Source organism: Ochotona princeps, chromosome 19 (assembly GCF_030435755.1).
Source record: "Ochotona princeps isolate mOchPri1 chromosome 19, mOchPri1.hap1, whole genome shotgun sequence".
NCBI lineage: Eukaryota > Metazoa > Chordata > Mammalia > Lagomorpha > Ochotonidae > Ochotona > Ochotona princeps.
In genome coordinates, this window is record NC_080850.1 from 34,049,556 (window position 1) to 34,072,370 (window position 22,815).

Genomic DNA, 22,815 nt, shown 5'->3' on the forward strand with positions numbered 1-22,815 from the left:
GCACCAGGGCACAGTCTCTTAATAGCTCTGCCCAACTTACATATTTTGCAAACAAGGATTTAAGCCTTTCCCCATTTAACGTAGGAAACTTGGACCAAAAGGCTTTGGTCTCTTCCCCGGTAATATCTAATTTTGTGTGGAATACTCCAAAGAATTTAGCCAATTCCTTCTGTCAACACCATCAGCAACTTGAGGCTTTATGCACTTAAAACTGGTATTTTAACATAAACATGCAAATGAGCTCTGGGAAGTGTGTAGGTACGGGGAAAAATAAATCAAACTGAAAAAAATCAGGAGCAGAAATGTATTCCTCCAAATGACATCTTCTCCAAAACTGCAAATTTAGAAACCAGATTTTAAGCAGAGTGTGGAATCTGTGTTTTAGCCAGAGCAAATATTTAAGGTGTTCTCTGATGCTAGTCAGATTCTGGAAGGGTCACTTGAGGGAAACAAACACCTCAGAGTTTTGTGGTCAGACTTTCCCCAGGAGACGGCACATGGCACAGGTGATACAGCATCCTAAAGAAAGGTGCTTTATGGAAACAGCACAACAGGGCCTTCCCAGGTGGGTCTCAGAGAGGTACTGAGTCAGGAGTCCGTGGCTTAGTCATTTCACCATGCTGCAGCTCGCCTTCCTCATTCAGGAAGTCAGGTGTTCGGAGGAAATAACCCCTTAAGAACTTTTCACTTCTCTACTACTTTCATCTTCTCATAACATCTTCATATAAAACATCCATATTGAGATTTAAGAAGAGATTGTTATTCCCATTTTACAGCTGAACAAATAGACAGGGGTTTAAAATATCTATCAGAAAATAGCAATCTTCCTCTGGGGTGTCTGATCCTTGTATCAGATGAGATCCAATCTCCAGCAGGGGACAGGACAGGTGAAAAGAGGTTATGACATGTGGTAGAGAATGAGCGAAGGGTTGTGAGAACACAGAGAGAATTCAGGTAATATCCAGGTCATGTGGAGACTTCTCTAAGACAGCATGCGTTGAAGTAGCAGCCTGGCATAAGGAGGAGACCAGAGTAGCCCAGCAGGAGAGAGAGTGAATCCAGAGGCATGAACAGCTTCCACACAGGAAAGGTGTAATTGGAGGAGAGCTGCATCAATATAAGTGGTTCATGTTGGTAAGGCAGGCTGAAGGATGAGGAGAAAGATCTTGTCTTACAGCTGTTTAAGCGAGGGAATGATGGGCTAGCCTCTAGGTAGAAGAAGGCAACGTGGCAGTCATAATTCAAAGATTGGTACAAAACCTCAGACATGAAGAGTTGAGACCCTAACTGTGGGGGCAAGGCGTAGGGATCAGATGTATGAGACACTTATGTTTCAGGATCCAGAGATCTTGCTAAAGACTGACAGAACCCAAGAGGAACTCAGGGTTTCTACTGCCAGAAGCTGAGTGGATGGGGACTCCATTTGTCAAACACGAAGCAGCAGACAGGTTCTGGTGTTATAAGGAAGACTCCTGTGTTGAGTTTGGAGCTTTCCCATTTTGAAGGGCCTGCAGGATTTACCCGTGTCGATGAGCCTGGCTGGATAAACACAGCCTGGAGTTAAAGACACAGGGGAGCAGCAGTGCTTAGGTGAGAGCTGAACTGCGAAGACGGATGAAATCACGGCAAAGTTTTAGGCTCTTTGCAAAATAAGTATAAGTAGTACTTGCAAGAGTTAGCCAACCATTTGTTGAATCGATCAGATTAAAGTAAAAAACTGGAATCTGGTTTTCCTGATTAGATTTTAAATGTATTTTAAATGCTTACTACTCTGCTTTTAATCCATGTCTTCTGGGACTTTTAAAGAGTTGTGGCAGTCATCTACGTGTTAGATAATGGGCCTTTAACAGTCAGCTTTGGCTCCCAGACTGTCTCACTGAGCCAAATCCGTCTCTTAGATCAATTCCCTGGTAGCCAAATATGAGTTCTGACTCCTTGACTTTCTGTAACTAAGATCCTTGAATCAGAGCATAGGTATTAAGTCATTTTATATAACATTTACTAAGTCCCATAATGTGGTCTACTCTGAGCCAGCTTTCAGATGCATGTAGTCGCTCAGTCAGCTATCCCACCACTGGCAACACTGAGCCCTGTGACCCGGTCCCTCGACCCTAAGAATAAACACAAGACTGGGGATTTCTCCAGGGATACCCCAGAGCTACAGCAGAGCCACCTCCAAGCTGAGCTGGGAAAGCAATGCTGTTCTCAGGTGGCACAGAGGAGCACCGGCTCTGGCTGCAACACAGGGCACAGAGGCACCAGAGGCAATCCTGGGCTGTGCTCCTGCTGTGGAGGACTCGCAGGCACTGATCTGCCAACCGGCTTTTGTTTTCCTTTTATAATTAGCAGGGCCTTACACTTGTTTAATAGCTACTCTGCCATCCAACTACTAGCCCTCTTAATCTACAGGAATCACAAACAATTTTTTTTAGTTTTAGTTTTATACATATGCTGCGCTTTAATTGCTCTTTGAAACAAGCCTGGTGCACATTTATTATTCTGAAAATGGGTGAGTCATGACACCATCCTTCAGAAAGATATGTTTTCTGGTGATGGCAATTCCAAATTAGTGTTTTTCTGAAATGTTTTCACAATACAGTGTTAGTACAAATGAGATGCATACTTCACATTTGCTCTGAACTTTTTAGATCATCTTTCTGTTATTTAAAAAAAAAGCTGTCAGGAATCAAGTAGGGCAAACAGCAACCCTGGCCAAAGGGCATCAAAGCAGAATGTCCCTCTCCAATACAGATGGTTTTTCATTTCAACCCAATGAAAACTAGGTAAATTTAAAAACCATAACATACCCCCAAATTTTCTTCTACTTACATTGGCAATGTATGATAATGTAGAAAATGGGTTACTACATATGAAGAAAAGGAAAATCACTTACAATCTCACTGGATGGTAACATTATAAGGAAATCCCTGCCAGCATTCCACAGTTCAAGCAGGCCACACAGAGATCATCGTTTTCTCTCTCTGTACCTTAAACCTTGCTGGTATCAAAACTTAAATATTTCCCAAATCCATTTTTATTCCCTGCCACTACTGCACTAGGTAGACTGCCATAACAGATCCCACCTGACCCTCTGACTCTGGGCTAAAGCACTCCACAAAGGCATCCTCTACACAGGGCTGGGAGACCGCATCTAGGTGCATATCCGACCATGACCTTCTCCCACTTTGACCCAGCTATCCCACTTCTAGGTAAATATCCAAAGCAAATGCAATCAGCATGTGAAACCATTTACTGCATTCTCATGTTCATTGCAACACTATTCACAATAGGCAAGATAGAAAATAAACATGGGTGTAAATTAATGGATGGAAAAAGAATGATGCAGATATGGCATGAAATATTATAAAACAAATGATATCTTGATATCTGCAGCAAACTGGGATAGAATTGAGGTCACTGTGTTAAGTAAAATACACCAGACACAAAAAACAAGCACTGCATATTCTCTCTCATATGTGGAAGGCTAAAACAAATAAATCTGAACTTGGAATTGGGATTGGTAGAGTAATAGGGTATGGGAAGGGTAGGGGACAGAGGACACAAAAAGGTTAGGTAAACGGAACTAGTGGTTCACAGCCTGAGGGGGCACCAATAGAACACAGTAATGTATTACCAACTGTACCAAAAACTGGGAGGGAGGAGCCAGCAAGCTGCAAGGACGGAGGAAAGGTGAGGGGTGGCGATGCTGATTGCCTGACTGGTCAGTTTACGCTGTAAGTCTGTGTCTAGATACTGTGTTACATCCCAGCAAAATTAGAAGACAGCATTTAGAGTAATGCTAATACTCCTGAATTGTGAATATTCACAACCTGCCACGCTGAAAGGAAAGCAGCGGACCTTTGGCAGCCCATGCTCCATATCAGAGAAGACAACCTGTATGGTCCTGGTACTGCTTATTTCTTCAAATCCGTCTTCATCTGCCACTCTCTGCTCCTAACTACATAGCTCCCTGGATATCCACATGTCATCATTCTGAGCCCTCTATTTGCCTTCGCTATGTCACACCCTCAGCTTGGAACGCTCTTCCTCTGCCTCTTGAACTGAGCAACTCTGATTTAGCCTAACTCTGATTTAACCACTGACCTGTTTCCTTCAGGGCAACTTCCCTCTCCTGCCCAGACCAGGGTAAGAGCTTGCCTTTGATGTTCACGCTCCAAGGCCCTGAGCCTTTTACCAGTCCGTTATGGCAACAATAAGATCTGTAACAAACCACTCCAAACTAACAGCCTACACAATCACCATTTATTTTCATGTTCATAAGTCTCTAGGTATATCTCACTCTGGGGCCCAAGACGGGTAGATAGGAGCTACCAAGGGCACACTCCTTCTCGGCAGCAATCAGAAACTCACAGGGACCAAGGGAAAAATGCATGGTGCTTCAGAAGGTCTATTCTTAGCCATCACGCTATCATTTTCACCCACATTTCATTGGTTAATGCAAGGCCTGTGATTAAACCGAACATCACTGGCAAGAACAACATTCTTCATGGAGGCAAACAAGGAGAGAGGAAAAATACACTACACAATCATCTATTCTCGTGTTCATTTCCTAAATGCTTTCTATTGTGTAAGCCAAAATCTTCAGATCCTTCATCTCCTTTCCTTCCTTGCTCATTTTGTATCGAATTTATCAATATTTCTTCTTGACTGTATCTTTCAAAGACACCCAGAATTTGATCGTCCTCACTCATTGCCTTTTGTGGCCAAGTCAGGTTCACCTTTCCTCTGGGTAACTGTAACAGCTTCTCTGGTTGCTGCCTGCCTCCTTCCGCTCTTGCTGGTTACAATGTATCACAATGTGATCAGAATGGTCCCCTTAGCACATAAACTCTAGCTCCACTTTCTGAAACCCAGTGACTTGCCATCTCCCTAAAATCAAGCCACGGTCCTGACACTGCCTGCTCGAACTTGGCCACCTGTCCTCCCCACTCCAGGGGGCCTCATCTTTCCCTGTTCTCCTCTTGCCCTCTTTGCCCCAGCAGCTGGCCTCTCACTATGTCTCCAAAGCCCCTGTTGCTCTCCCACTTCTGCCTTTGTACTCTTCTCTCTCCCTCTCTTCACTGGAACATTCTCCCTCTCTGGAACATTCCTTCCTCATACGTCTATGTAATTCTTTCCTTCAACTCTCTATTCCAAACCACTTCCTCAGATTTACCTTCTCAGAGAGTTCCTCACCATTCTATGTAAAACAGCAGAGCCCCATTTGCAGTCCTCATTTCACAGGAAAACACAAGTTTTCTGAGCCAGGAAGGATGTTTTGCTTGTGACTGACTGTCAGAGCTAGAGCAGCACCTGCCTGCCACAAGGAGATTCTTGGTGAATAATCTGTTGGATGACTGACAAGCACTTACTTCGTAAAACTGAATGATCAGCTCGTGTGTCACTTGCTCCTTGGGAGAGCAGCCACGTCTTTTCCTGCCTTCTCCAGGGCAAGGCAAACCTCCTGACACACAAAGGCTCGGAAAGCACATGCTGAACTTGACAGAACATCTCTAAGTGTGGATTCCTAGAAATCACTCGTGCTTTGGAGCTACCAGTCATCTCCTGAAGTCTGCAGCTAACTACTACTTCAAGACATTCCAGATGAAGTATCTTCCCAAGAATTCCAAATGTAATAGAACTCAGTCTTTTAAAACAAAACTGAGAACACCTCATTCCAGTTTATTGCAGGACCTTCCCTTGACTGTCTGACTACTAGCCCACCTGCTAGTGACTCAAGAACATGGTATGTTCAGTTCCCCATGCCCAAGGACAATCACGTCCCTGGTGTTCCCCTGGCTGTGGAAATTCAGGTTAGTGCCTAATTCAGCTAAAGAACCTTTGTCCCTTAATAGTGCTTCACCTCTCCCTTTTTCTCCGCACCAGACATCCCTTACACACCCTGTCCATCATGGTCATGTTCAAGGTTTCAGAGTGTGTGTCTGGGAAGTGGGCATTTCCAGCAAATACGTGTTTACCAGTGTTCGGATCCTGAACTTTGGAGGTAACCATCCCTGAGATCAGATCCTGTGTCTGGGCCCCAGGTCTCCTGTAAACAAACAGTGGAGATGTAGCCTCTACTCCCTACATCTGCAGGAAATCCAGTGAGCACCCTATGTAAAGCCATAAGCCTAAGGCCTGGCATACAGTGACCTTCAATAGGGGACAATTAAGAGAGGTTAAAACAGTAATAGGCCCAGCTTTTAAAACTGTCTCTCACTCTAGTGGGTACAGAGATCCATCAATCACTCATGAACCATGCTTTGGCCAACCCCGTGAGGGGACAGGACAGGGAGGCACAAGGAAGGTGCCACTGCCTTTTGTGAGTGAACATATAGTGCTTCCCTCCTCTTCCAACTAAAGCATCTTGACCCATTTCCTGAGTGACATCTCAGAGAATGCACTTTGCCCTAGATGTATGGTTGACAAAGTTTGTGCGGCCATGCACGAGAGAGAGAGAGAGAGAACACAAAAGGAATATAGATGGAGGGAGGATGGCCCATTGGAACCCCAGTGAGGTCAGATGGCTGTAAGGTGTGAAGTATGAGATACAGTGGAATCTGCAGTTTGGGTTCACTGTAGTTCCAGTAGGAAAGCAAAATAGCTCAGAAGCTCTTCTGGGTCCACACACAAGGGAGCAAAAGAGCATCTTTTGAGTAGGTAAGAATGTACAATGGATATACATAAATTCCTGCCCAGATAAAAAGCACAAACATGTTTGTTTAGTTGTGAGAAATCATTCAAAATATTGAAAATATATACAGATTCTGCGCACACTTGCACTGTGGTTCATGTTAGCTAATATCCATAGCAACCCACATGCTGGTCAATATCCTCTCCCAATGGAACCTGGGACTCGGCACTCCCTCCTCCTGAAGTGTCCACTACCTGATGCTCTTCTCTCCCCTGCCTCAGCTCTCCTCAAAGCCTCCTGATCCCTGCAGCTCAGGTGGCATAACTGAGTCCTGTCCCATGGCACTTCTGTCACCCTGTGATCTTCACCTACTTACTTGTATTCTTTCTTCAAGACTCAACCCCTCAAGGGTAAGGACTGTGTTTCATTAGGACTGCATTTCCAGTGACTGACACACAGAGGGTCCTCAGATTTGCTAAATCACTGGGTATAATTCTTGAGCCACTAACCAAATAGCTGACTTGTTTCCTTGACAGACAGCCTGTGTCCTTAGGCAAACCTCTGAGTCCATCAGAGGGGATGTGCAATCCATTACTCTGGGATTTCACAAATGTCATGCTGATGTGCTGAGGGTCCTGCTCAATGTCGGTGGCTGCCAATTAAGTAAACCAAACACCAGACTGGAAACCACAAAGTGCCAGTGGAGACGGTGGTGCGGGCCCTCTACAGGCTCAAGGCTCAGCGACCAGGGGCCTGCACCTGCCTTGTGAGTGGTCAGGCCTATACCCCCAGCCCCTGTGTCACTGTAGATACCTTCCTGCAGAAGATGCCACACAGTGAGGCTGTGTGATTGAACCCACAGTTCTTGATCTTCCATCACTAGTCTATTAGATGTTTCTTCTGTTTGAAGGCCAATTCCCAAATAGGTAATCTACATGCTCGTGTTCTCTGCTAACCTGTAATCCCAATATCATTATAATATTAGCCGACACCTGCCTCCTGTTATGTTTAATAACCTACATGGATTATATTTTTGCAGTCTTTCTCTTGCAAGAACCCTATAATGTAGTGAAATCATGATCCCCATCATGTAGCTTGAACTAGAACACAATCCAAGATTAAATTACACACTCAAAATCCCACCACCAAAGATGCACAAGAGCTGGAACTGGAATCCAGACATTGATCACCCAGACACACTTCTCATGCAGCTGCCCTTCAGGACTGGGATGTAAAACTCTGAGATCACCCACAACACACATACACGTACACATACAATCATCTTTCCCAAATCCTGACACACAACACAGAGGCCCATTGCAAAATGTAGGTAATACATTCGCAACGCATAAAGAAAGAATTCCTGTGGAGAGCAGATAAACTCAGGAAGGCAGTAGGTAACCAGTGGCAGAACTGGAAACAAAGCCAAATCTTTGTGGAGGGTGACTTGGACAAGGAGCCAGCCTCACCCTGGATCTGAGGACCACGGAGCTGTCTAAATACTCTCTTCAAAAGATGAAGCAGGAACACTGGCTGTCCCATGGACTAACCTCGAAACATCTTTCTTAGATCTGTATTTGCCTGGATGATCATTTGGATCGTGGATTATGGATACAGTGAAGGTTAATGAAACAACTGTGTGCAAAACAGCTAGAACAAGGACTGAAGCTTTTCAATTTTCATCTGCAATAATGAGCGCAGGTTCTTACTCAGCGCTTCACATCCATTAATTATTTCAGTGATTCCAGTTATAATTAAGAAGAGTTCGTCTATGTCTGTTAAATCTTAACATGCAGAGTTCTCCCACCCATCAGCCTAGTGGGGAAGCACGGAAGGAATGGCATTAGGGAAAGATGCAGATCTATCATCCTGTGTTAGCCACAGGCACCAGGCACCTGTGTGCCCAGCACTGTGCTCCAGGGCCTCACCCATCTGGCCTCACTGAACCCTCAAGCCATCATGTGACGAAGTCTCCTTTGTCATCATCACAGGAAATCGCTGTCTCCTAGGTTGCCCTCAGAACATGTCTGGAATGCTCCAGAAGGTTCCTCCATCATTGCTCCATCTCATAATCCTTTTTCTTCATCTCCAGATACCCTCCTACTTTGCCTCTGTAGACCTCAGGCTCCACAGAGCCCTCTGAGAGACTGACGCTGAACATAGCTGCAGCCTTGTCAAGTGGGGTGGGTTTGCTCCCTTGGTCTTCACAGCACTGGGCTCCTGCAGGAGAAGGTGGTTTCCTTCCTGATCCTAGACTCTTCAGACCTTCCTCCTCCCTTCCTTAAGAATATCCTTCTTGGAATTACTGTTCATCAGATCAAATAATCCATTATCCCTTATTGTTGCAGTCTGCAGTGATACATCATTCTATGTCATTTCCCCATTGCCTTGGTTCTGCTGTTTAAATTCTTATTTTATGATTTTGTACAAAAAAGTTTTTATTAACATACAATACTTTGGGCCCAGTTTTATGGAATACAATGCAATATTCCAACACATATACATTGTATAAACCAATCAAATTAGGCAACTAGTCTTATTTCCTTGTATTTTCTTTATGTGTGGAGCCCACTCTTCTAGTTCTTTACACAGAGCTCCACCTCCCAGTTCTCCACACGGTGCATGGCATCTAAGTCTTGGACACCTGAATGTATACACAGATACTCACTTCCCCAGCGGTCCTGACTTCCACCTCACCTTAGTTACCCTGAGCTTACCTACTCTCTTCATGGTCATGATCAGTAAATGCAAACTCTCCATCATCTAAGCCCAACAAATCATACTCTGAGAATAGCAGCTCTATTTCTTCAACCTCCCTTGAACACCCAAATTCTACCAATCCTTTGCTTCTCTCCAAGGTCTCCAAATCACTGATCTTCATCTTTCCATGTTCCCTGTTCCTGTCAAGGTCCTGCCTTCCCTTCACACCAGCTCATAGTCCATGAACTGTCACTACAATCACTCCCTCATGTACACTTCAACTCCTTTGTCCTTGATCTGGAAAGAAGGAAAGGAAGGAGGGAGAAAGAAGAGGTGCGGGGGAGGGGGAAGGCAAGAAAGAAAGGTTTGGAGAGTTCTTACTGTTTATTCTAGCATTCTTGCCAAACACAACCCCACCCTAGTTGGATATACTGCTATAGAACTTCCAGATCTAGGTCTGCTCTTCTGATGCACAGAAAGGCAAACACTGATATCAGAATAGTGGAAAGGAAGTAGGTGTTTATTCCAAAGTGCAGAGCAAGGAGTCAAGTAGCTCCAGCTTAATTCCTGTGCTCACCAAGGAGTACGAGGAAAGATTATTACAGGCTGATGCAGGGGTTGCAAGGTGCACGAGCAGCTTGTGTCCAAGTTCCTGGCTGGTCACTAACCTTCCTCTGACTGGTCAATGATCCCATACTCTTTCACGAATTTAAAGTGAGCTTCAGTTGGTCTGGGAACTTATAGGAAAGTGGTAGTTTCTTTCTGTCCTGGGCCTGGAATTCCCCTAAACAAATCCCTTCAGGTAATGCTGGCCAACAAGGTCTTATCCACTGATTAGTAAATGAGTTCTTGACACCTGTGGTCAGAACATTAGGGCCAGTTGTACAACTTTCTCAACTCAGAGAATTTCTTTTGATAAACAAATGCAGCACTGAGGAAGACAGATGACAGGCTGGTTCCTGGATATACATTACAGAGTTTCAGTCTCAACATCAACTACTTAACCAGTTCTCTGATTCCTTTTGCAATACAACTACTGAGAGGAGATATCTGCATCCCTGGCTCCAATCTCCTTCCTCTAATTCCCTTGTAATTCTCTCACCACACCCTCCACTCTCCCAGAACTGCTCCAGACAAGTGGGCACTTCACGGCCAATGCTCAACTCTTAACTGGTCTTAGTGATAATTCTGCTATCAGTTGGACAAGATAGTTCTAGCCACTTCATGAAATATTAGAATGTTTAGAAGACTTTTATTACAACCCTTATGTTCGTGAAAATATTTCTTAATCTCTGCCTAAAGGTCAAAGCAGAAGCCCATCCCACATTTACAGCAATCCTGTTGCTGCTGCTGCTGATCTCTTATTTGTATTTCAGTTGCAGTTTGTGATAAACATGTTGTCTCCATATCTCCACCACTGGGCCCCTGAAGGGAGAGGAGGAGGGAATGGATTTGAAGCCTGAGCTATTTTTTTTAATGCAATTTCCAAGGTCTCCATTGAGGAATGAGTGTTAATTATCCTGCATTGTGTGGATGTCTCCGCAGCATCCATCTGAGAAATTCACTTAACTTCTGACCCACTGGGGTAATGAGCTTCACCGCCTCTCGCTCTCCTCTCGCTCTTCTGATCTAAGTCTGTCAGTAGTTTCGAGCAAAATAAAATAAAATGGAGAGTTGCAATTTTTAACCAAAGTTAAACAAACTAATAATTTCCTGAAATTGATGCTGTCAAAACAAGAGCCTAAACTGCAGGAGTTCAGTATATCAGCAAGTCTTATTAGGCAGTTTTCTCTTGTCCTCTGTGTTACCACCAGAATTTCAGCTGAATAATAAATAAGTTTTGGAGATTTCCGACAGAAGGAAAAGGAAGAAATTTGGGGCTAGTTGACAACCAAAGAATTTTTTTTCTCATTTGCGCTGAATCAAGAATAAGAAACAAATGGAGGGCGAGTGTTCTATAAGCTGTTCAACATATTTACCTAAAAAGCTCAGAGTCAAATAAATTTTGGGTTGAAAACCTCAAAGCTTTAATGATAACATTCTGATCCTAAATACTCTGGAAACCTTCAAAGCTATGTCAAACTATGTTACTGAGCATTTTACCCACTGTCTTAAAATTTTTTTGACTTGTTTTTATTGGAAAGGTAGACTTACAAAGAGGCAAGACATAGAGATCGTCCATCCACTGGTTCACTACTCCCAAATAGCCACAATGGCCAGAGCTAAGCCAATCTGAAACCAGAAGCCAGCAGCTTCTTCCCAGTCTCCCATGCAGGCATAAGGCCCAAGGCCTTGGGCTGTCCTCAACTGCTTTCCCAGGCCACAAGCAGGGAGCTGGATGGGAAGCAGGGCTGCTGGGATTAGAACTGGTGCCCATAATGGATCCCAACACTTTCAAGATGAGGACTTCAGCTGCTAGGCCACAGTGCTGGGCCCAAGACATTCACTTTTAAGAGAGAAACAACAGCATTTTTATATGCCGACCCAGTAGAGACAAGGAGGAACTGACGATGAACAAAACGGGAAGGGAGACTACAGGAAACTTGACCTCTATAGGTGGAGATATTGATATTCAACATGCAACTAAAAGAACTAGTCCTGGAGCGGAGCAGGCTGGTTAATCCACAGCAAGAATAGAAAACAGAGTACATGGTACATAGACAGGTACATGTGAAGGTAGAAGCATGTGGAGTTTCTCTTCTGATGACTCATATTTTCTTAATAAAATAGGAGACAAGGACTCAGAGTTGGGGGTGAGGGAGATGTGCAAAGACTCTTTGAAGACAATAGGAGAGCAAGTTACCCTACAGCACAAAGGGTCACCAGAGACCAGAGGTAGTTCACACCATGATCAGTCATGCCAGTCATGTGTTCTCAGCCACAGTTGCTATGCAGAGGCAGGATCTGAGTGCTGGAAAGGGACAGCCCACCCACACCAGCCTTTCATCAAAATAGGAGCAGAGGAAGAGAATCGATGGAACACACATACATGATTTATAATTCTAAAATAAAAACTCTCAAAATGGAAGGCAGGTATCTAAGAGGATGCATATCAGTGTAAAGGGAGTATTGTCAAAGGCATGTAGGCCTGCTGAAATTAAAGGATTTCTGCAGTCGGGATCCCAGAGGGACTTACAAGAGGTATGTGGTAGAGAGAGGGAGACTTGAAGTTGGGATCAGAGAGGTATCTACCACCCTTTCTTTCAGCATCCTTGCCATGACACCTCCAACAAAGGCCTTAGTTACATCTTTCCCCAACCACCTGCAGACAGCAGAAAGTTTATGTCTTCCAAGCTGAGTGTCTAATGCAGACAACAGAAAGCAGTCTACCTGATTTGGCTATTGTAGTGCTCCCCCTCTTGATGGCAGCCTGGCTAAGAGAATTCCAGGAAGTAACATTCTATAATGAAGTGGAACCTTTTGTCTTCTGAACTGGACTCAACCTAGACACATACTGAGGCTCTGAACATTACAGCTGGACTTGCTCCTAGCTTTCAGAACTGTGGGCTGAAGTTTAGGTGAAGTCTTTTCTACTTCCTTTCCTATAACCCTCTATGCACTCTGGGCAGTGGTTTCCATCAACAGAGGAGGTCTGGTCCAATGTCCTTTTTTTTTTTATCAGGGAGACACCCTGTTCTCCAGGAAAGAATGATGCAGCCATTGGAATAGGGCTCAGAGACTACAATCATGGGAAGGGTTTATGGGGTGAGGCAACCACCTTGTTCACTCTATGAATTTGGTGTTGCATTTCCTACCTCTGGTTCACTGTAAGGACTCTGTAGGATATCTTAGCCAGGATAAGGTTTAAGCAAGTTTTCCTTAGCTCTACTTTCACGCAGGCCTGAGGGTAGGTTCTCAGCCACTTTTTCTCATGTATCACTCAGAGATTACATTTCTCACTAACTCATTTTTCATTGCTTGCTACACAGCAGACTCTCAACAACAAATGAATGGACATGTGCATGGGTGGATGTTAAGGACAGAGGAAGACATAGCACAGATCTGTATGTTATCCCCCAGCTCTGGGCTAGGTGCTAAAAGCTAAACACTCCAAAAGGTTTTATCTAATTTTTCTCCATGACAATGTACCTGGGCTAAGCAGTCATTTTTTTACTCAATTTCACTTCCATTTTTTCTACCCTTCTCCAGCCTAAATCCTATATAAAAATAAAGGGTAGCCATTCTCATCTGGAAATATTTTCTTGAGCCTCCTTCTTCTAGCAATCACCCATTTAGCCCTTTCTCTAAGTGACACTTGGAGACAGCGTCCTGGAAGAAGACAAAAATCATGAACTCAGAAAAAGTGGCTGAGCTCCTAGAGCTGGACAGGTTCCCCACAACACACCCTACTAAGGAATTCAGCTTCTGTAAAAGCAAACCACACTCCTGTTTGCTGACCACTACTTAGTGTTCGGAGGACTGTTGACAATGATTCACATGGAAAGTGACATTTGACTCTTGTGTTGTCTCCGAATAGACTCATTTCAACTAAGAAACCAACAAGGAGGCCCCTAGGGGGAACTATTTCGTGGTAGTAATGGGATGAGAATGACTTAAGATGTTCTCTTGTCCAGTGATCAGATCATTTTCTGTATCTAAGCAGTCTGCTTGGGGATAAAGAAGTCAGGATGTCACCACAAACACAAGTCAGACTCTGAGCAAACATGCAGAAAGGTGTACCTAGGGGTAGGGGAGTGGTAAGCAGGGGCAACTCATTAAAAATAAATAAATAAATAAAGCAATGACAACAAAAACCTCAGGCCTAAAAATGTTTATTCTAGAGTCACGACTTACCACACAAATGGATGTATAGTAAGAAGAGATTCTGATAGATTTCAAATTGCATTTGATTTTAAAATGTGTAATTTACACACAAGTTGTCTGGCTCATAAAAGAAAGCCCCCAGTGTACATTTTGGCCCCAGTGTTAGCACAGCAGCCACGCCTCTCCAGTAAACTACCCCTGGGAGCAGTCATTGCTGCAGGCGGGGGTACAGCAGGGGAACATTACTTCTATCAGCCTTAGACGTGAATGTCCTCATTGCTCCTTTCTCAGTAGTTGCTAGCAACTGGGCACAGGAAGCTGCTGCTTTGAAAGAGCTCAGTGTGCAGCGTGCCGGGCACTCTACTCATTTACAGAGCAAGGTCAAAGAGAGAATCCTGCACCTGTCCTCAGAAATTGTGACTCAGTAAGTCTAGGACGAGATTTGACAAACTGTAACCAAGGTGATTCTGACACAGGTGGCCTATAGACCACAACTTGACAGGTGCTGACTCAGGGAAAATGTCCTACACATTGTGTGTCAGGGGAGACTTCCCTGCCTTCTGGATCCAGCATGCCCTCTGTTCCAGAGTGCTCTGTAATCTCATACGTGTGAACAGTTGTTGTTCAACACTGCTGTGCTGGACAAGCCCATCTGTGGGGCTCACTGTGCCACACCCCTGATTTCTCTTTATTCTGTTAGAACGATTACAGGAAGTTATCTATGCAATGCAAGGATTTTGTGGTGGGTGTGCTGGACCTGTGCCGAGACACAGAAGAGGTGGAAGCAATTTTAAATGGTGATGTGAACTTTCAAGTCTGGCCCGACCACCACCGTCCCAGTCTGAGCCGGATCAAACTCGCCATTAAATATGAAGTCAAGAAGGTAAGCCTCCCTCTCCCTCCTGACCATCCTGCCTTCCTGTACAGGGCTGCTGCCTTAGCTCTGTGTGCATGTCTATTTTATGTGCCCACAAGGTGACTGTGATGACACCTGAATTCCCTCTGGGCTGGGAAATGCCCCCTTTGCAGAGCTGTGCAGAATCTTTCCCATCACCCTCTTTCTTGACCTCAAGCCCCTGTCCACCAAGTAACAGAGACTGAGATCACAAGAATTAGTCAATAAGTAGACCTGACCCTGGAGAACAAAGAGATTTTCAGCCTAACGTCACCGTGAGGGCTCCTATTAACTAGAAAGCCACTTCCTATGTCTGTAGAAGTATGTTACTCCAGTCTTCCGATAACATTTACATTGTTTTTTTCTGTGTGCCTGGGAAGTATCTGTGTTGAAAACAGGGTAGAAGGTTCGTGGGATCCACAGTCCTGGGAGGCTTACAGGAATGTCACTCCAAAGGGGTATCAGAGTCAGTAGGAAGTTCCAGGTAGGATTCCACACTTCAAGGCCATTTCCACTCAGGAGCCCTCAGAAAAAACAGTGGCTGCTCAGAACGAAGTCCTGCAGAGTAGAGGTCAGTTGTGTTTGCACTGGCTGCAACCAGGACTCCCTCAGAGCCTGCTCTTGTGTCACCCGACATCATTCATCCTGATGAAAAGAGAGAGCTTCCAAGTCCCATCCATTCAGATATCAGAGTGCTTCTCACATAAGCAAAGCAGCTGGAAAGTTTTTGAGGGGACTTGGGGTTGTTTTTGGCTTTCATGTGGTCAAAACTGACTGATTTTTTAATGCTCTCAGATGAAACTCTGGGCAAATTTCCTCTTCCGCGATTATCTTAACTGCTGTGAGGTAAACCAGTCTTCAACCAACCACTTTTATCTGTGTTAATTATCTAAGGATCACTTTCAATTTGATAAAACATTCCTGCCCTTTTACTTTAATAATAATCATAAATGGTAAAAAAAAATTGCTTTTCTCTAAACTCTGCGTCCCAAAGGTAAAACCGATGAACCATGCATGGCAAAGGGGGCCATAGAGATTATTAAATTGGGGAGGGCGGGGATTAGGGAAATCAGGACGCCATCTCAAGGATAATCCTCTCTTCTATGATCAGGGAAGCTCATTTTGTATCCCAGCCCAAGAACTCACTGAGACTTTTCCCAAAGTATCACAACCACTTCCTGAAGCTGCTGATATATCAATAGCCCTGACCTCAAACAAACCCAAACAAGCTGGGAAGGCTGCTACGTAATGGTAACATGGAAATGGTAAAGTTGAGCTGGAGTTCCCAAAACTACCAATGTTCCATTCCTTCTCCAGGCCAGGGTATCATCCTGCTTCCCAATACAGGGTAAGCTACAGATGTGAGGGAAGCCCCCAGAACATAAGATGCTTGGTGTTCAAGGATGATATCCACAGTTTTGTCTATTAGTGAGCAATATCAACATTCCAAGGAAGGCAGATGTTCACCATTTTCTTGAAATACAGATTCAAATCCCCTGAGCAACACCGCCACGTAGGATGCAGTCACTCAGTTAGTTCAAAAGTCTAGGCTCTCACAGCTACATGTGCCCTTTCTTTGTCGATTACCAAATACAAAATGGCAAGTAATGAATGAGAAGAAAGAGTGAAACCCAGGGTGAGCATGACAGTTTAGGTAAGAATAAAAAGGTTTCATAAGGGAAATTATTTGCTCTGCTGGTATTTGCCAATTAGGAGAGCTATAAAAGATCTCAGGAAATATCCATCATGAATGTCAAGTGTCTGCTGCAATCCATAGGTACGAAGGTGATAAATGACCCGTATAAAAATGCCTTTCAGCGAGCTCCAGTGGATAGATTTTCTCAAATCATGTATGCCACTGTGCAATGGCAGACAGGCTCCTGGCTTTCCTTGACATTTATTCTATTATGAATTATCAGTGAAAATACTTAATATAAAAGGCTTATTAGTATTTTAATGAACTTCCATTTTATGTGTAACATGCTTATGTGGACACAATGTCATCCTGAAGATTTGTATTCTGAAATAACTAGTATTGAGGCCTATTTAGAATTATCTGATCTCTTATAGATGAGACACAGAGATAGATATCAAGTATATTGGGGCTTGGAACACAGCTCCTCAGAATCTGTCCCTGTGATGGCAAATAAACCCATTAATCCAATGATTAAAGTAAACAAGTTGTTTTGCAGAGTTCAATGGGTAACTATAGGCATTCTCTTAGAAAGACAAGAAGAAAAAAACATTTTGTTTTCAAATAAAGACCTTGAACTAAACATGGCTAGCATATTCCTTTGCATGAAAACACATCAAACGCATCACTACTCTTAAAAAGACAGGTATAGTATGTATTACTGACCACAAAACTCTACTTTGGGAAAATCAGGTTTCCATATGTCAGTCTTTGGAACGCTCCCATAGAACCACCTTGCATGTCCACGAAATGTCTGGATGTCAATGAAGTGGCTGCTACTCTGACTGCTGCTGTGCCCTGTGCCATGTCTATCACTTGCATGTTGCATCTTTCCAGGCTGCTCTCTAATGTTTCACTGGCTGGCTGGCTTAGCCATCTTCCCATAAATCAAAATGTCACACAAGTTGCTTACAATGCTGCAACTGTAATAGGTGCCATGAGACTTAGGAATAAGACCGCGTGAGAACTTTAAAAGGTGGATGTGAGCTAAGCAGTGAGGGCAGCGAAGGCTCTCTGAGGAGCTTATGCTTACCTGAGAGATCAAAAAGGGTTACTAGAGTCAAAGATGGCACTTCTGGCCAGGAGAGCACACGTTCAAGGCATAGCCGACAAACCTGAAGTAACAAGAATAAGCTGGAACAATGAGTCAGCCACCAAGCAAGAAAGCATATAGAGGAGTGGGATGGAAGGTGAACCTAACGACAGGGACTTGTTTATTTTAAGAAGTTGATCAACATGTAAATATCTGATTTGAACCACACCTGACTCACAGGTATCTCTAGAACTTTCCAGAAAATGTAATCCCAGTGTCCATTCAACAGGGCCCAGTGAGCTGGTGGACGTGCACTTTGCGTGCCGGTGAGAGCAGCAGGGGGTCCATCCTTTGTTCGGGCGGAATGGAAGCACAATGGAAATACCCCTGAACTGTTTTATTGCAGTCATTTTTTCATATCTGAAATTGTATTATTTCATATTTTGAATAAGATTTAAAAAAATAAATGGCAGAGGTATAAATCCCAAAAAAAGGGGGGCTAGCCCATGCAGAGCCTTGCAGAACGATTTTGTCATTTAGAGAGAGAATAAATAGGAAGTCATTGAAGGACTTTAATCAAGGATGCTTAGAAAGATCAGAATAGATGGAGACAGAGGGTTCTCCCACAGAGAAAACACTGGAAGGAAAAAAAAAGCAGGCATGTCTGCAGCAAATGTATCAGGTAAGCAGTCAGGCTATTTATTACTCAAGATCAGTTAAGTCATGCTGGGCTGACAGCAAAAACCCAAGTTTTAGTGGCTTTTAACAACAACGACAAAGTTATTTACCCACCTTACATCCATCTTGGAATGACACCCACTCAAATATTGATGCTGACCAACTCCCACCATCCTATATGTTTCCTCCTTGCCAGAGGAACACTCAGTCCTAGACAGTCTCACCCCAGCAATGGCCTGCTGTCACCTGAAGGGCCGTTGGCCCCACCTGCACTCACTGTGAGAGTCCTGCCCCTCCCTGTCACAACAAGGGTCAGGAAGCAGTATCCTGCAATGTGTCTAAGAGAGGAAATTAGAGCTGTTGGGCAAACAGCACTCAGGATTACCACAGAGAAATAGTGGACAGTGCCACATTGATGACTTCACCTTCTCTGTAAACAGGAAGCATTATTTCCCTGGTCCAAGCCAGCCTGAAGAAGCACAACAATGGGAGCAATTCTGTGGGAGGACTAGAGATGGACCCTGGAGCCAACAAACCAGCCAAGACTGAGATTCAGAATTCTTTGGCAGTGGCCTACAATCATTCTTATTCATTCATTCTGATTCACTCATTCATTCTCTCTCTCTCTCTCTCTAGTGATTTTTATTTTTTGTAAGTTTTTTTGTTTGTTTGTAAGGCAGACAGAAGGTGATTCCCAGACACTGTTTGAGTCCCTAAAAACCCAAAACAGCCAGGAACACCATTGCCCAGGTGGATGCCAGGGACCCAATTTCTTGAGCCATTACCTACTGCACATTAGCAAGGAGTTGCAGTCAGTAGCCAGGACAGGATGTTGAACACAGGCACTGGGTTATGGGATGAAGGCATCCCAAGGGCCAATTCACCCCAGTGCTCCGCAGCTCCTGCCTCTGGCCTGCATCCTTAATCAAAGTACATTCTCCATAAAGCTTAATTTTTGGCTCTCACGCTTTGGATTCATCCTCAGACACAGGGCCAGAAGCAAAGTAAATATGCCCTCAGAGCAGACTGCAGGGCGGGAGCAGACATGTTTAGGGGAGACGGTGGTGGGGTCACCAACTCCCATGTCATCGCTCCATCTAAAGGTAGGTGAGGGCCTCCAGTCCCATCAAAGCCTCTTGGTTTGTTTTTCCAAGACATAATCCTCTCTCCCCATCTGGGAAAAGTCTTCAGAGAAGGAAACAGGATGTGTCGGAGCAGTAGGGCTAAGGCTGGGAGCTTGGCTATGCTTCCTGGATATGACCTCTGTGATGTGTGGGCCGGCCAGGGCCTCACGGATCCAGAGGACACTGCTCCAATTTGTAGGAGCCTCCAGCCTGACCCTGTGTGCAGAGAGACAGTGATGCTCAGTGGTGGGCGCACCCCTGGTCAATAGCCATCCCCTCCCGCATGTGGAGAAGGACACTCTGGAGAGGATGAATACCCTCTGCTGGGTCCCTTTCATTTCCTCTGTCTGCACAAAGCACAGTCAGGGCCAGTGAACAAAGGGGACCCAGGGACATCAGGGCTTTCTGGAGGATTCTGAGGGCCTGGCAGCCATTCTCCCACTGTGTTTTCCTGCCGAGGCATCACTGTAGCAGATGCTCAGAGTCAGGAAGATCAGAGTTGTCGCAAACACAATCTGGCTGGCCAGGCACTTCCCCAAATGGTGCCGCATGATGCCCTCAAGCTGCCAAGCACTGCTGGAATCCACAGGAGTTTGAAGGCATCTTTCATCACCCTCCTCAGAGATCCCACTAAGTATTTTCTGGCTCAACCCTGGCCACAAAACTGATCCCTGTCCAGTGTTCTGGCTCAGAAGGACCTGCCTTTTGCCTCTCTTTGTCTTATTCAAACAGCCAATCTTTGGAAGAGAAAGAATAACCTAAGTGGTTGGCATCCTTTTCTTGCCTGAGGGGGGGGAAAAAACTTCTGGGAAAGGAATCAAAGAACCCCCTGGGCAGGAGTAAAGCATTATGGTCAGGAGTCTGACTGCCTCTGTTCAAACCCCAAGTCTTACATTTATTAGATGCATACCTTCAAATAAATTATCTAACTTCTAGAAATTATTTATAACTTTTGGGCCCCAGTTTTATCATTCATATAATGGGAATACATGACAAACAGCAGTCAGCATTTACTATTACACATCCTTAGAATGCAGTGAGTATACAATAAATCAGCCACTGGGAGCTGTCTGCCTTAATAGTTTTATAAGCAGAGATACTTTAATTTTTATTTTATTTTTAATATTGCTTATATGACTGATGTGTACACCTGTGTGAACTTGTCAACCTCAGCACCATAATCTGTTGGACCACGTAACTCTTTGCTATAGAAGTGTTCTGTGCATCATTGGATATTTAGCAGCATCCCTGGCCTCAATCCACTGGCATCAACTCCCCAGCTTATAGTAACCAAAAATGTCTCCACAGATTGTCTCAAATGTCCTGAGGACAGAGAAGAGGAAGCTTAAAATCACACCCTCCTGGCCTAGGAGCCTGACTCTTCCACTGTTGACCCCGAGGGCAGGAACTACCTTACAAACGTGCACTGGATCTTGTAGAGCAGGGATTCTCCAACTCAGCTACCTAACAGAACTTTCCAAGCCTTACCAAAATCACCAAAACCTGGACCCCCACCCGTGGCTTCCAAAGCCATGTCTGGGTAGGGTCACACTAACTGGGTATGTGTGGCAGGCTCTTCAGTGATTCCCATGTCCTGTAAATGACAGTGCTGGGGGCAGTGGCAGGATCACTCCACATCTGTCCCAAGGGCACCTGCAGAGTCGTGGAGAAGCAGCAGGGCCTTTCCCTGCAGAAAGGAACTCAGCTGGACCACTGCGCTCCTCCCTCGGCTATTCCCCCAACTCACTAATGAGGGCTGACTCCCCTTTACTCCAAGCAGGGGGAAAGCAGGGTGTCCCATGCTTCCTCTGCCCCCTCAGGCATGCTGCACACTGTCTGGCAAGACTTTCTATAATACAGTTTTGCAAAAAAGATTCCTGATCCTCCAGGCAAGGGTCCTCACAACCGGGCAGAACATGACTGCCTCTGGCTGTTTTGCCGTCTTTTGTTTAGCTCTTTCAAAAGATAAGCACTTGTACAAAAAGATAATCCTCTAGCGTGTGTTTTTCTTCTTGGTTATCATGTTGCCTAGCTGCGAAGCCTTAGCTATATGACTATCATTCTGTTTGTTGTTAAGCTGCGTTTGCGAATATAGTCAGAACCTTGCAACCACTGCATCCTCCTGCAGGGTCTGAGGAGCACCTAAGAGAGGAGCAAAACTCTCCCCATCCCTCAGAGACACAGCTGCAGATCAGATGCATTTGCTAGCCCCGAGTGCACAGGACAGCAAGCGTCATTTTCACACTGGCTCTTCAGTCTCAGAGACAAACCTGAAAGGTTATAGTCTACTCTGAGGGCTAGTAACTAACTCCAGGAATGCAGTTAAGGACTGACCCCACATTTCTGACTTATTATTTCTATACTAAATGCTGATATATGAATTTGAAGTTTTACTGAGTATTTGATATTTCAAATATTCCTCCCATTATGTATCACTATAAATTTTCTTTAATTAACCTTCAGCTGCCTCAAATCATTTAAAAATTTTCTTAATGGAAGGGGGGAGATTTGTAAGCTTAACTGCAAGTGTAAATCATTGCTTAATAAGGACATTTTAGTTTATGAAGCCCAAGACAGTCATAACTCACCTGGATGAGTACAACAGCGTCTAACGGGCTTTCTACCGCTTTCCTCTCCTTCCTCCCATCCTCCTCACCTACACATAAAAGCACGCAGGCAACAGTCAGAGAATTTTTTAAAATCAGAGATCATGTTATGGCCTCACTTAAACCTTCTATCTATGGATCAACAAGCCAGGCACAGTCCTGGCTAGTCCTCACTAGCAGCAGCACAGCCTAAGACAAGGATTCCCAAGTTAGCACTTCAGGAAAACTGGGATCTCAGGAGAAACATGCAAAGCAGGGGCAGAGCCACGATAGGACAGGGCAGAGCCACGATGAGACAGCTGAGCTCACAGGTGCTCTCCGAGAAGTCTGGCGTTAGCACGACCTCATGAGGAACAACGGGATGTGAGTAGCACCACAGAGCTGTCCCAGGAGAAGGCTGGGAAGTGACCACTGCACACCTGTATCCGCCGGTCATTAACTGCAGGCAACCCCCAAGGGGAGAGCACAACGTCCTAGGACTGTCTGGAAACAATGGTCTCACAAGCTGAGAAGTTCTAGAGAAAGGTATGGCCATGAACTTCAGTAGTCAACATCCCTAACAGCTGGGGCTGGATGCACCCTCCCAGGAAGGGCAGTTCTGGCACCACATGAACACCTTCTTCTCCAACCTTAACAGTGGTCCACGCAATGCTGCCTCATCTCCTTCCTTCAGCAGGCCTGCTCCTGG

At 44.7% G+C, this 22,815-nt stretch overlaps 1 protein-coding gene across 1 annotated transcript in view; it reads left to right on the forward strand.

Annotated features, from left to right (window-relative positions):
* Window positions 1–22,815, forward strand: part of TRPC7 (transient receptor potential cation channel subfamily C member 7) — a 97,433-nt gene that overhangs the window by 11,732 nt on the left and 62,886 nt on the right. The window contains exon 3 of the mRNA XM_058677900.1: window positions 14,799–14,981. Coding sequence (XP_058533883.1) covers window positions 14,799–14,981 — 183 coding nt within the window. The remainder of the gene's footprint in view (window positions 1–14,798; window positions 14,982–22,815) is intronic.